A 16,428-nucleotide genomic window follows, 5' to 3' on the forward strand; every position below is an offset into this window, starting at 1 on the left:
TAGGAGCAAAAATATTTAAAATATTCCCTGTTATAAATATAAGAATATCAAGCAAATAAAAAACTAGATCAATGAAAAAATATAATTAAATTATTGTAGATGAAAATCCATGTTGCACTCGATGCATGCTTCCACATTGAACTTGCAACACATGGTACGTACATGCCAACTGCAGCCCTCACGTGCGCAACGTCTCCTTTTTATCAGGAATATAACATGCGAACTGCAGCCCTCACGTGCACAATGACTCATTTTTATCAGGAATATTGGTCAGAAGCTGGTCAATCTTATCATGTCTTATATATCTAACTACTTTGGACGAAGATGGCCTGTCTGCACCTTTTGGTTCGGTATCATATTTCGTAATATACAATGTTACTAGATACCATCGAAATTCTAGTTGTGGGATAGTATCATGGGTTCTGTTATAAAGCTACCAAGCATTTTGAATAGTTATGGTAAGCATCCATGTAAATAGACACCACCACCATTTTTAGAGCGAATTCCTACTCGATATCTACCTACATTCTGGTCCATAAGATCAACTTCAACTGTTATTTCACTTGCTAATTAGCCTTTGCTGATGATCCGGAAAGCCCAGCCTCGTCAATATCATTATATATTTTGGAATCTTTTTCACTATTTCGTAAAGCAATTTCAACAGGTGCCGTAAGAATTCTCCCGGAAAACCTGTTCAAATTATTATCTTCCCCATCACCAGACTCGTCTGTACGCACATTAAATTCTGGGGGTTCAATATATACCTATATAGCATCAACGTCTAAAGTTTCAGCGACATCAATCATCTACAGCGCTTCTTGAAGAGAAACTCCTTTTCTGGAACAAAAAATACATTACAATTCTAAAAGTTCCGATTTTTGCTCCCATATGTTCCTAGCGTTACATATATGTAACACCAAAAATTAAAGGCATAATTTACAAAACCATGATAAAATTTCGAAAAATTTATATTATCAATAAGAAAAGACATTAATTTAGGCTCAATTAAAAACACTTTAAACCAAAATATAATAACAAAAGAATAGTAAAAATATACTTACTAAAACTCGAGATCCATTTTTACCATAAATAAGAAACACCGTCACATCAAACACTCAACTAAATAAACAGGTTAGATCAAATCCTTGAACCAAACGCTAAAAACTAGTAAACAAGTGTCCCTTGAAAGTCTTGCATCGTCATCTAGTTAAAATTAGAATCACTTCCCGAATTTCATGCTTAAGATTTTAGCGGTTTTTGCGTTACATATATGTAACGCTAGGAGCTTAAGGGTTAACTATTAAGGTATTGGATTCTGACAAGACCTATAGATTATGCCGATTTAGTACACAAGTTTATTTGAAATTTTCAAGGTCATAGCTCTTCCCAAAAACCTTTACCTATACAATTCATAAGGACTATCATTGAGGAAAATGGAACTTCGCAAATGCTGTCTTATGTATTGTAAAAATACAACAAGAAATATTCAATTTAAGTTTTATTCATTTCCCAAAAATTATAAGCACAAATGAATGCAAAGCGGAAAGTAAACTTTGCACCATTGGCGTACATATGGGTAATATGAACAGTAAGCGCGCCAATGGAGAATATAAAATTCTTAATTGTATATCAAAAAATGCGCAATAACTACTTCTTAAAATAATATTGTAGTTTAGTTAATACTTAGCTAATATAATTAATTATTATATCTATTCTATTAATCAAATTACTATTATTATTAAACTTAATTATTTTTACAGGAAATAGCGTCGCCCATATGGTATCTAACTATTCTCGTTGGATTTAGGCTATTTCTGCCAGATCCAAATCTGAAGGCAATAACTACTCCAAAAGGAGAGGAAAATCTGTTTAGATTTTTTAATGGATCCGAAACATCTCATAAAATAGCGTTTGCACCAAATACATCAGGTGTTGTAGTAAGTAAATGTGTTTCCACATATCGCACCTCCGCTCAAAGAGTGCCATAAGTCAAAATAACAAAGTTTCGAGAAAACGATTAAAGTTTGTCCTACAACATTTTCGTGTTTAATTCAAAAACTACTAAAATTAAAATAATAACTATTTAGTCAGTTACAATGGTTTTTGAAGCTCTATAAAAAATAGACTAAGAGCCGCTATAGGTGAAATTTCTTAATCATTTTAGGCACGATAAGAACCTATAACTTAAATAGAAGAACCTAAAAGAAAACGTTTGAACACTGTGCCGACACTTTTTAGTGGCACATACGTCGACAGTGGTGCATCAAACTTTCCACTTATGGACGGGATGCATATTTACAGATACTAGCAAGTGTAGACACCAGGGTGTTGAAATCAGTTAGGGTTTGGAAAAACAGTACATTTACAGATACTAGCGCGTGTTGACACTAGGGCGTTGAAATCAGTTAGGGTTTGGAAAAACAGTACATTTACAAATACTAACAGATTTGGACACCAGAGTGTTGAAAGCAGCTTTTTTAGTGGTTATACCTGCATAGATGCTAACGGCTATTGCCATTGATTTTATATACCTACTGATGGGAAAAATATTTAAGTGATTTAGGTATTAATAAATAATTAACCGTTGTTGGTATATAAACAATAATATATTAATACAAAAGAACAACATAAAAAAATAATGTTGTTCTGAAGCTATTTCCTTGTGGCATTTTTATAATTAACTATTTAGATGGGAAATAGGCCACAATTAAATTGAAAGAAATAATTTTATTAACGTTTCGACGCCCAAATTGGGTGTCGTTGTCAAAATACAAAATACTACTAAATTATGATTAACTATTTATATGGGAAATAAGCCACAATTAAATTGAAAAAAATAATTTGTATTAACGATTCGACGCCCTAATCGGGTGTCTTTGTCAAAATACAAAATACTACTAAAATAAACAAAAATGTTGTTGCTAAGTAAAATATTCTTCTAATAATTTATTTAATCTGACTCATTTATATTGTAGTCCGTTCTTTAACGGTAAAATATTGCAAAACCTCTAAATTTTAAAGAACCGCTTGGATTGGCATGAAATTTGGCATACACATAGCTAACAAGTCAACGAAAAAAAAAATGATATTGTGCCGATATGTGCTTTTGCCCTGGGGGTGGTTTTTACTCCCTCTTGGGGGTGAAAAAATATTCGTCCAAAGTAAGTCAGGAAATGGATAAACTGGCTAATTTTAAGTAACTTTTGTTCCATAGAGTTTTTTCACCAAGTCAATACTTTTCGAGTTATTTGGCAGTAAATATGTTCATTTTTTTCAACAAAATAACCACGCTTTTAGACGGTTTTTCGCAAATAACTCAAATAGTAAGTATTTTGTCGAAAAAACATTCTGAGCAAAAATATAGCCTGTAAAAAATTAAAAAAAAAATGGTGTGTATAGCACGTCTCTATACCTAGTAGAAGCAGAGTTATAGCTAATGAAAAATAGGTTCATATTCGTCAAATTCCAAATGAAATATTTTAACGTGAAATAACCAAAAATCAAGCACATTTCGGGGAAACTCATTACAACTTATTTAAAGTGTTTAAAAAAAGATTTTTGTTTTATAAAAAAAAATTCTAGCATCAAAAGTAAACAAGTTACACTCAAAATAAAGTGAGTCTTATTTTGTTTTGGTAAAAAAATCGAGAAAATCACCCCCTAATTAGTATCTTAAATGAACTTAATCGTTACGACTTCACAAGTTTCTTGACTCGTATATGTATTGTTTATATGATCTGTAAGTTTCATCTGTTCAAAGTCCTTATTATTGAAAGGGCTTTAGTTAAAATGGTTGAACGAGTCACTGATCACGAATGTATGCAAATTTAGAAACACCAAATCTTAATCAATTTTTGTCTAACAGAAAAACAAAAAAATACGTGATCTTCAGAAAACCAATGCTGACTTTTTTTGTTTTTAGAGATTTTTGGTATCTCTAACAATTTTTAAGTTATTTTGAAAAAAAGCATATTTTTAAAATAAAAATTTTTAAAAATTTTACTTTGAAACCAAATTTTTTCAAAAATTAGCACTTTGAATCGATGAAACTTACATATCATATAAACACAACATAGTAAAATAATTTGTGGAGCGGTAACGATTAATTTAATTTACGTTGGTAATTAGGGGGTGGTCTTCCCGATTTTTTTTTGCAACAACAAAAGGGACCAACTTTATTTTGAGCGTAACTTGCTTAAATTTAATGCTAGAAGCTTTTTGTAAAAACAGAAATAAATATTTTTTGAACACTTTAAAAAAGTTAAAATGGGTTTTCCCCAAAAAGTGCTTAATTTTTGGGATATTTTACGTCGAAATATTCTATTTGAAATTTGGTGAATATGAATCTATTTTTCATTGGCTATAACTCTGGTTCTACGAGATCCAGAGACCTAACGCGTACACCATTTTTTTTACTTTTTTATAGGCTATATTTTTGCTAAGAACGTTTTTTTCGACAAAATTCTTACTTTTTGAGTTATTTCCGAAAAACCGTCTAAAAATGTGGTCATTTTGTTGAAAAATGAACATATTCACTCGCAAATAACTCGAAAAGTGTTGACTTGGCGAAAAAACTCTATAGAACAAAAGTTACTTAAAATTAGTCAGCTTACCCATTTCCTGACTTATTTTGGACATATATTTTTTCACCCCCAGAAGGGGGTGAAAGTCACCCCCAGGGCAAAAGCAAACATCGGCACAATATCAGTTTTTTTCTTTTACATGTAAGCTATACGTATGCCAAATATCATGTCAATCCAAGCGGTTCTTTAAAATTTAGAGCAAAAACCGTGAAAGAATGTACTATTGGCAATTCAGATATATATTTTACATTTTAAAGTAGAAGACTTTAAAATGATATTGCCAATATTTGTGAGTTGCGTTTATCTAAACATATAAATATATATTATTTTATATATAAATTTATATTATAAATTATTTATATACTTTATATAAACAACAATTAGAAAAAATATTTTTTCAATTTAATTGTGGCTTATTTCTCATATAAATAGTTAATCATAAAAATGCCACAAGGAAATAGCTTCAGAATAACACTACTAAATTAAACAAAAATGTTGTTGCTTAGTAAAAAAATCTTCTAAATGAGCAAAAATAAGCAAAATCATTGGCTAATACTCGTAAAGTGAATGTGAATTTAGTTGGAATTATATAAAATGATGAAGGGTCATCATTCCATACATTTCTGTGCAACTATATACACCGGTGTTTCGGCCTATTTGGGCTTCGTCAGTATAGTGTAGCAAGTTAAAAAAGTTGTTTGTTAACTTGTAAAAGGATTACTACAGGAGCAAGGTTACCATTTTTGGTCAGATTGTTAGAAGACCCGCAGTCGCAAGGCTACAACTAACATTGCCAAGGAGGTAAGGCTGCCTGAGGAAATGAAAAGCCATAACATTATTAAATAAAATGATGTTGGATAATCGAGTACAAATATAAAAATAAATAAGCAAAATCATTGGCTAATACTCGTAAAGTGAATGTGAATTTAGTTGGAATTATATAAAATGATGAAGGGTCATCATTCCATACATTTCTGTGCAACTATATACACCGGTGTTTAATAATTTATTTAATCTGACTCATTTATATTGGCAATTAAGACATATATGTATTATACATTTTAAAGTATTTTTTACTAAGCAACAACATTTTTTTAATTTAGTAGTATTTTGTATTTTAACAACGACACCCGATTTGAGCGTCGAAACGTTAATAAAATTATTTTTGTGGCTTGTTTCCCATCTAAATAGTTAATTATAAAAATGCTACAAGGATATAGCTTCAGAACAACATTATTTTTTATGATGTTCTTTTGTGTTAATATACAAGGTACAAGGTGGTCCAGAATTATGTACATTAATTTCTAGAGCTCATAGTACGTCCAAAAATAAGGGTACTTCTTTATGTACACTTTTTTTTATAAAACTGAATAATAAGGGAGATACAACCCTTTAAAGGGGTGAATTGAAATTCTTATTTTTTCAAATATCTTCCAAACGGTTTTGAATACGGAGTTCATATTTTGGGAGTGATTATAAGACATTAGGATAATTAATTTCATGTCACCACCTACCACATCCTATATTAATACAGGGTAGTTTTGGAGGGTAAGTGGGGGTTATTGCCTCACATGTTTTTTAATTTTTACATATTTTAAAAAAATATTTTAAAAATTGTTTCCTTAGACTTTTCTACGCAAAAAAGGTGCTCTTGTAATATTTCGATAGATATCACTGTTTTCAATTTATTTAAACTCGAAGCTATACATGTATTTTATTGTAATCGTTACATTTCTTAATATTCATCAAGTATGCTTTGGAATTGACACTTGTGTTAGCAATAATATTACAAATTAATGGAAAACTTAATTAATACTTAACATTTAATTAATGGCGAAAATAATATTTCACAACAACTGTTCAAAATGTCCTCCATTTTGTTGAATACATAATCTAATTCTTTTATTTAGCGAACGCATTAATCCATTTAATGTTACTGCATCGTTTTGTAAATCGGTAAATACTTGTTCAATTTTGTCTCTTAACTCATTTACTGTATTAATTGGAGTGTTATACACTTTTGATTTCAAATAACTCCATACTGTAAAGTCCATTGGATTAAGATCACAACTACGAGCAGGCCAATGAATCGGTGCATCCGCACCCCGGCCTATCCACCTATCAGGGAAATGTTCATGTAACCACCTTCTACAAATTCTTGTGTAATGTGGTGTAGCACCAGCATGTATGAAAAACATGTTTCTTCGTATTTGTAATGGAATATTTTCCAAAATATCATGTAAAATATTGTCTAGAAAATTGTAATACATGTTACCATTTAAATTTCCGGGAAAGATGTGGTATCCTATGAAACTATTTCCTAAAGTAGCTGCCCAAACGTTTATCTTGAACGTGTGTTGGAAGTGAGTTTCCATTGTAGCCCTTGGATTTTCTTCAGCCCAGAAGTGCATATTTCTAGAATTGAACATACCTTGTCTTGTAAATGTGGCCTCGTCTGTAAACAGAATGTTGCTTAAAAAATTTGGTGCAGTTTGAACTTTATTTTGCAATACTTCACAAAAATCAACTCTAAGTGGCATATCGTCAGGTAACAATTCCTGCACCTGTCGATAGTGGTAAGGATGTAATTGCTGTTCATGCAGAACTCTTAAAACACTTTGATGGGAAATATTCGTTCTTAATCCTAACCTGCGTGTATTTATTGTGGGGTCATTTATTACAGCATCCAATATTTGCTGTTCAACGCGAACATTTCTTGCTTCTCTGCGACGACCAGCATCTGTATTCCTTCTTTGAAGACAACCGGTTTCTCTCAGTCGTCGTTCAGTACTTACAAAAGTCCTGGCATTGGGAATATTTCTGTTCGGATACTTTTCTCTGTAGCGTAGTACAGCGGCAGCAGCATTTCCCGAACATTCCCCTAATACTAAAAGTATGTCTGTCATCTCAGAATTTGAATAGTGTGCCATATTGCAAGCAAACAAATTAAAAATATAGCAAAAGAGACGTGTTAAACAAATTTCACTGTCGAGTACAATAAAAGTGTAGATAAAATAATTTAATTGTTATTAAACGTCACTGACAATTCATAGACTACTTAAGATTAAAGTGTTGTTGCTAACACAAGTGTCAATTCCAAAGCATACTTGACGAATATTAAGAAATGTAACGATTACAATAAAATACATGTATACCTTCGAGTTTAAATAAATCAAAAACGGTGATATCTATCGAAATATTATAAGAGCACCTTTTTTGCGTAGAAAAGTCTAAGTAAACAATTTTTAAAATATTTTTTTAAAATATGTAAAAATTAAAAAACATGTGAGGCAATAACCCCCACTTACCCTCCAGAACTACCCTGTATTAATATAGGATGTAGTAGGTGGTGACATGAAATTAATTATCCTAATGTCTTTTAATCACTCCCAAAATATCAACTCCGTATTCAAAACCGTTTGGAAGATATTTGAAAAAATAAGAATTTCAATTCACCCCTTTAAAGGGTTGTATCTCCCTTATTATTCAGTTTTATAAAAAAGTGTACATAAAGAAGTACCCTTATTTTTGGACGTACTATGAGCTCTAGAAATTAATGTACATAATTCTGGACCACCTTGTATTATTGTTTATATCCCAACAACGTTTAATTATTTATTAATACCTAAATCACTTAAATATTTTTCCAAAACAGTAGGAATATAAAATCAATGTCAATAGCCGTTATCATCTATGCATGTATAACCACTAAAAAAGCTAGCTGCTTTTAACACTCTGGTGTCCAAATCTGTTAGCATCTGTAAATGTACTGTTTTTCCAAACCCTAACTAATTTCAACACCCTAGTGTCAACACACGCTAGCATCTGTATACGTACTGTTTTTCCAAACCCTAACTGATTTCAACACCGTGATGTCTACACACGCTAGCATCTGTAAATATGCGGACGGGATAAATAAATTAAAAGTTACCCTCCCTCACTACCAGAATTCAATTTTTTTCATTTTTTTAAGTACTATGTGATTAACACATAAGATTCAGCGTAATTTTAACCCACCTCCTGGCCCCGCCATCAAAAACTGCATTTTTTGGTTTTTATTTGTTTTTGGTAGGATGCAATCAATTTTAAAATTTCAGAAAATGCACAAGCATAGTTGAGGCTTTTATAAAACATGTAAAACCTTAAACCAATTTTTTGGAAAAAAGCTTATAACTTTTTGATGGGGATAGCTGCAGATCTAATTTTTTCTTGATTTTGTGTATTTTATCAAACACTATATTTCTAATTTTTTTCAGATTTTCCCGTAACGCTGGTCACCTTCAAAAATCCAACAAACTCTTTTTAAGGAGGTTTTGGGGGGTTTGAACGTGTTTCTCCCATGCTTAAATATTCTAAAGGACTCAGTTACTTCAATTCACATATGAAGGGTGTTACTGGAAAAGGAGCCAAACGCCAAAATCTTAAAATTTGCATTATATGTAACAAGCGCCTTTAAGCAACTATATTTTAAATACTGGCAAAAGATCCAGCCCACATATCACAAACCATACATACTCTAGACGTTTCACGTAAATTATCAAGGTCAAGACAGCAAATTAGTTACCATTCCAATCCAGAGATGTCCATGTCAGTAAATTCTCTTGTCATATTTAACAACTGACAGTTGACAATTAAATTAATTTGTTATTTACTTTTTATATTACAGTTTGTGGCTTAATTATTTTATTATAGTGGTGTTAAGTTTTTAATTAGATTTAATCACAATTTTAATCAATTGTATTAACCTCCTCTTCGTTTTTATGAGTAGAATTTTTAGTTTACATTGATCATCCCGTGTTGTGTTTCTCCACATTTAAAAAAACAATATAATGATCCTGAAACAGTTTATTCCAATAGACAAGTGTGTCATCAACATTTTGGGCCTATATATTTTTGGAAGTTTGTAAAAGATTATAAGGTAATATTTATCTAAACAATCATCCTACAAGATTCTTTCAAACATTTTCATTCAACTCAATATTACACATCAGTGCTTTCACGTGGCACATGGCAGTAGTGTTCAGCATTTTGAAAAAAAAAATTGGAATATTTGAAGTTTTCAGTAAAATATTGAATCAAACATTGAATTGTCTTTCTGTTGTTTTAACTTTCTGCGAAATTTCATCAAAACTCCCGCAAAATTTATAATTTGAAATTCCCACGTAACTAAAATTTGTCAATTTAGTTCCCATTCCAATCAAGGGATGGCGTTAATTCGATCCGAAAGATTAACATGGTCGTGAAACGTCTATGAGTATGTATGATTTGTGCCACATATATACCACAAACTATACATACTCATAGACGTTTCACGACCATGTTAATCTTTCGGATCGAATTGATGCCATCTCTTGATTGGAATGAAAACTACATTGACAAATTTTAGTTATGTATGTGGGAATTTCAAATTATAAATTTTGCGGGATTTTTAATCAAATTTCGCAGGAAATTAAAACATAGTATAATTCAATAATTATACTATGAGTTAAAATTACCTTAAAAGTTCCATCTACATAAAAAATACCTACTAAAAATATTGTCTAAAAGTTCTGTTAGTAGGTAGTGTTGTAATCGGGGCTGCCTTAACAATATAACCAAAAATCATAGTTTTACGGTTTTACTGAAAACTTCAAATATTCCAATTTGTTTTCAAAAATGCTAAACACTACTGCCATGTGTCACGTGAAAGCACTGATAGCCCAGTCGGGATATCATTTGACCTTGCATTAGGAGCTGCGCCAAATTTTATTTTTCTAATCTTTAGGGGGGGTCAATAGTAGTATAAATTTAAAATCTCGACTGAATTTGACAGTTGCGTTAGCCGCCATCTTGATTTTAAACGAAAACCGTTTTGGCGCAATATCTCCGCCATTTTCAACTTTTCGACAAAAAATATGGAAGCTGAAATTGTTGAAAATGCGATTTTCTATAATTTCGTTTATTATAATTTTTTTCGTGCGGTCCATATTTTCCGAGTTATGGGGAAAAACAGTGACAGTTAAAGCATAATTATTGATTTATTGAATTATCTCGTTTATTATTACTTTTACAACAAATTTTAACCTATACAAAAATGAATAGAATTAAATTTTTTACCATTTTGAATTCTTTCATTTTTTTCATAAAATCAATATTTAAGGTAGTACGTATGCGGTAAAGGCGCGAGCGTAAGACCCGATTGATTTTAAAGCAATTGTTTTTGTTCAATATCTTCCCCATTTTCAACTTTTCGACAAAAAGTGCAGGGACTGAAATTGTTGCATTACGTTTTACTACAATTTTTCGAGAGAACCAGTGGCGGGTCTAAGAGGGGGAGGGGGAATGGGAAAATTCCCCCTAACGGGGTCCAAAATTAAAAAAAAAATTGTTGAAATATTAAAATATGTTAGCTGACATGAAACTTAATTATCGACAGACAAATTCAACCAATTAAACCCGCTAGTTAATAAAATTAAGTGAACTTAATGCATACAAGTTATTATTTATGTCTTTTTTGTACTTAGTTTGGTTGGTGTTTCATTGGAAGTTTCAAAAATTGTATAAAATATAATTCTCTTTATTTTTGTTTATGTACAATTATGTCGTAAAGTTAATAATAAATGAGACAATTCAATAATTAGGCTTCCCCTCCGCTTCCACTATTTTCCTCCTAAACTCGGAGAATATTGATCGCATAAAAAAATTGTGGAAAAGAAATTGTAGGAAATTGCGTTTCCAACAATTTTAGTTCCTACCGTTTTTGTCGAAAAGTTGAAAATGGCGGAGATATTAAGCAACAACGGTTCTCCTTTAAAATCAATATGGCGGCTAATGCAACCGCGGAATTCAGTCGAGATTTTAAATTTACACTACTATTGATCTCCCCTAAAGGGTAGAATTATAAAATTTGGGGTAGCTCGGAAAAAAGATTCAATTCAGTAATTATGCTCCCCCCACCACTCTTTACTATTTTCCCATTTAACTCGGAAAATATCAACCGCATGAAAAAATTGTTAAAAAGAAATTGTAGGAAATCATATTTAGAACAATTTAAGTTGAAAATGGCGTAGATATTGAACAAAAACAATTGCTACAAAATCAATCAGGTCTTACGCTCGCGCCATTATCGCATACATACTGCCTTAAATATTAACTTTAGCAAAAAAATGAAAGTAACTAAAATTCTGTAGAATTCAATTATCTCTATTTTTGTATAGGAACATTTTTGTCGTAAAACTACAATAAACGAGATAATTCAATAATTATGCTCTATTTATATATAACTGTCACTATTTTCCGCTATAACTCAGAAAATATCGATGGCACGAAAAAATTGTAAAAATAGAAATAATAGAAAATTACATTTTAAACACTTTTGGTTGTTATACTTTTTGTCGAAAAGTTGAAAATGGCGGAGATATTGAGCAAAAACGGTTCACGTTTAAAATCAAGATGGCGACTAACGCAATGGCGGAATTCAGTCGAGATTTTAAATTTGCACTACTATTGACCCCCTAAAGATAAAAAATATAAAATTTGGGGCAGCTCCTAATGCAAGGTCAGGCCTGTTATTCGTCTAACCCGACTGGACTATGATGTGTAATATTGAGTTTGAGTTAAATGAAAATTTTTGAAAGGAACCTTGTAGGATAATTGTTTAGATAAATACCTTATAATCTTTCACAAACTTCCAGAAGTATATAGGCCCAAAATGTTGATGTTGATGACACACTTGTCTATTGGAATAAACTGTTTGAGGATCTATTTATTATGTTGTTTTTTTAAATGTGGAGAAACACAACACGGGATGATCAATGTAAACTAAAAATTCTACTCATAAAAACGGAGAGGAGGTTAATAAAATTGATTAAAATTTTGATTAAATCTAATTAAAAACGTAACACCACTATAATAAAATAATTAAGCCACAAACTGTAAAATAAAAAGTAACAAATTAATTTAATTGTCAACTGTCAGTTGTTAAATATGACAAGAGAATTGACTGACAGCGACATCTCTGGTTTGGAATGGTAACTCATTTGCTGTCTTGACCTTGACTATTTACGTGAAACGTCTATGAGTATGTAGTATGGTTTGTGATATATACTCTAGCTCAGCGATACTCAACCTTTTTTTCCCCTGGGCCACATTCTAGCTATTGCCACATCTTGCGGGCCGCATAGGTGGAGTAGTATTATACAGGGTGTTTCATTAAGAAACGGAAATACTTAAATGGTGAATAGAGGTAACTGAGGCGGTTCTAGATATTTTCAATTTATTGCCCCACCGATTTTTATAACCGAGTTACAGGGTGTTTTTGTCGATTTTGCCTACTTTTGTCTGGATCCATAACTTTATAACCACCTTGTATATTTTTTTATATTTGATACAAGTATGTCTTATTTAGAACCCAAACCATAGAACTACTAATCAACTAATCAGAAGAAAAATCCAGGTCCGGATTAAAAAAATTATACTTAAATTCATTGTGACCTTGAAACAACATCCTGTATGTATATTGAACTTTTCAAAACCCGTTTGCACATTTGAAAAGAGCACAAAGATAGGTTCGCTTTAATGTTTTTCGCAGAAAATTTAATCATTTTAATTTTGAAATGAAATATATTGAAATTTTCAAGTACAGAGATTACAAAGCAGGTTTTTAAAGCACTTTTAATAATAAATTATTGAATTTAATGGAAATAGGTCCAGATGCGGTCGTTGCATATGCGGTCAAGGTAATTATCGTTGCAAATGCGGTCAATCCAAAATATTTTGGCAGGTAACGTTGCACTTGCGATCAGACATTTTACTTAAAAGCCAGAAATGTAAGAAGGTCGTAAATTAGTAACCACCCGAGTTATTAGCAGGCCCGGTCGACCCTATTGAAATATTTTATTCCGCTTATCTATATTTCGAACAATAGGTAATGAAAACAGTAATGACTAAACCACAATAATCCCCTCATTACGGATTTTTGGAAAGTTTGTATTTGCCTAATTAAAAAGGTTGGGGGAGAATTACCAAAATCTAAACATAAAAACAAATGCATATTATTTGTATATTAATAAAAACAATATATTAATAATAACAGTAACAACATTTAATAATGGAAAATTTTGAAGTGATTGAAACCACCAAGGGAAAACCTTCTGCTCTTCACGCTGGATATCAGTATCGAAAATATAGGAAGAATAAGGAAGATGTTGTAACTTGGGTATGTGTAAAAGAACGTCACCACAACTGTAAAGGGAGGATGAAGACAAAACTGACGGAACTACTCGAAGTCAACCAACACACTTGTGGTGTCCCCGATGTAGCTCTCTTAGAAGTAAAAAAGGCTACGTACATTTCAAAAAAGAGAGCTCGAGAAGAAGACACTCCAACCCCAGACATTTACAGGAAAGAGTTCGAAAAACTATTTACAAAAGGACTCGATTTTGTAAGTAAAATTCCTTTGTATGCCTCACGTAAGTCTACACTTTGTCGTTCAAGACATTTACAAACTGGTGTCGGACCAGAACCAGCGTCGTCTATTGAAATAGATATCCCACTGGAAATGTTGACATTAGAAGATGGTCAGAGTGTTTTGTGTTTTGACGACACTGAAGAAGGAGAAAGAATTTTATGTTTTTCGACTTCGAAAGCAAAGGAAACGTTAGCATCAAAAACAGATTTTTTTGTCGACGGTACATTTAAGAGCTCCTCCAAACAGTTTACACAAATATATACCATGCATGTTGATATGGGCAGCACTGACGACGAAACAAGAATTGTCCCTGTGTTGTATGCGCTTCTACCAAACAAAAAAATGAAAACGTATAGAAGGCTGTTTACAATACTGACAAAAAAACTAGGCGGATGGAAACCAACAACAGTGACGCTTGGTTTTGAAGATGCTGTTATTCAAGCTCTCAACACTGTTTTCCCAGATGTTAGACTGCATGGATTCAACTACCATTTTAATCAGTCGCTTTGGAGGAACATCCAGTCGATCGGACTGACAACACAATACATTACCGACGATAACGTTAGACTTCATTTAAGAATGTGTTCTGCATTGGCATACTTACCTTTGGAGCAAATAGAAGACGGGTGGCTAATTATTCAATCTGATTCTCCGAAAGATAAAAATTTGACAAAATTTTATGATTACTTCGTTAACGAATGGCTAGAAAATCCAGTGATTAGCATGAATATGTGGAACTGCCATGGCCTCCGACACCGAACAAATAATGCCGTGGAAGGATGGAACAACCGGTTAAACAGAATGTTAAAGAACCTCATACAAACATATACATTCTCATAAAAAATTTAAGAAAAGAAGCAGAATATTTCGATTTCATATTAAATAGAATGGACTTAAACCTAGAAAATAAGAAACGAAAGAAAATGTATATTCAACTGGATAATAGGATAAATAGTGCAACAGAACTATTGCAGCGCTCTTGTGATATAAAATCATTTTTGGTGTTCGTGGCAAATATTCGAAAATTTCACTAAAAAAAAATATTAAAATAAAAAAAAGACAAAAAAAACAAAGATAAAAAAACAGAAAAAATAGATAAAAAAAGCTAAAAAAAAGATAAAAAACAAAAAAAAAATTAAACATGCCTATGGTTCATCATAGCCAGTCCCAAGCCTGGACAAAATGTGAAGGATTTTTTTAAATGTTTGTACTTAACTAATACACATTAAATATAAAAAGACATGAAAGCATCTTAGGGAAGGAACTCCCATTTTTAAATTTTTAATACTTTTTAACATTTGACACAAACAGTAAGGTAGCCAATTTATATAGAAATAATCAACAATTCGCTAATATTTTATTTATGTGACACTAAGGTTTATTAAATCAACTATCTTCATTTTTTTAATTAGTGCACATATTCTCACTAAATTCTCAAAAGAAGAAAGTTTTTTTATATCAAAATACTTTTTACCTTAATAAAATTTTTAGTAAGCATTTTCTCCTCTTATCAACGTCTATGGTAAATATTATTTAAATCTTACAAAAATTTGGTTATAGAATTATTCATGTGATAGTGGTAGAAAAAGGTAAAAATATGATTTGTGTATTAGGCAATGACCGCACATGCAACGATAAAATCAACATATTTTTGTATGACCGCAAATGCAACGATAATAGCCGTGATCGCAAATGCTGCAACCGCATCTGCAACGACACCATTTAATGAATACATTCTCATTTTAACACTAACCAATACTTAGTTACTACATTGGAACGACCCACTTACTACTAATCACAACAAAAGTACAGGTCTAGATTAACAAAAAATATAAAGTGATTGTGACCTTGAAACAACACCCTGTGTATTGAAAATTTCAAAACTCGTTTGCACATTTGAAAAGACCACAAAAAACTAAGTTTAATGGTTCACCTTCATTTTTTGCGCAGGCAATTTACATGACTTCAATTAATTTTGAAATTATGTCGAAATTTTTAAGAACTCTGAGAACTCACAACAAAAATTTCGATTTTTTTTCGAAGTTAATGTCATTAAATTGTCTGCACAAAAAATTGAAGCGGTCAGTTAAACTTTGTTTTTTGTACTCTTTTCAAATGTGTAAACGGATTTTGACAATTTTAATATACAGGGTGTTGTTTCAAGGTCACAATTATTTTAAATTTTTTGTTTATTCAAACCTGGGTTTTTCTTGTAATAAGTAAGTGTCATTCCAATGTAGTATATAATTATGGATTATTTTTAAGATAGATATTTATTTATTAAATTTAGTAATTTATTATTCAAAGTGCTTTAAAAACCTGCTTTTTAATCTTATGGTTCTTAAAAATTTTCGTATATTTAATGTTAAAATTAAAGTCATAAAATGTTCTGTGCCC

The 16,428-nt window shown here is 31.4% G+C and overlaps 1 protein-coding gene across 1 annotated transcript in view; it reads left to right on the forward strand.

Moving 5' to 3' along the window:
* Positions 1 to 16,428, forward strand: part of LOC114338609 (phospholipid-transporting ATPase ABCA3-like) — a 351,819-nt gene that overhangs the window by 16,541 nt on the left and 318,850 nt on the right. Inside the window, exon 3 of the mRNA XM_050645554.1 lies at positions 1,761 to 1,937. Coding sequence (XP_050501511.1) covers positions 1,761 to 1,937 — 177 coding nt within the window. The remainder of the gene's footprint in view (positions 1 to 1,760; positions 1,938 to 16,428) is intronic.

The sequence above is a fragment of the Diabrotica virgifera genome, chromosome 3 (assembly GCF_917563875.1).
Source record: "Diabrotica virgifera virgifera chromosome 3, PGI_DIABVI_V3a".
NCBI lineage: Eukaryota > Metazoa > Arthropoda > Insecta > Coleoptera > Chrysomelidae > Diabrotica > Diabrotica virgifera.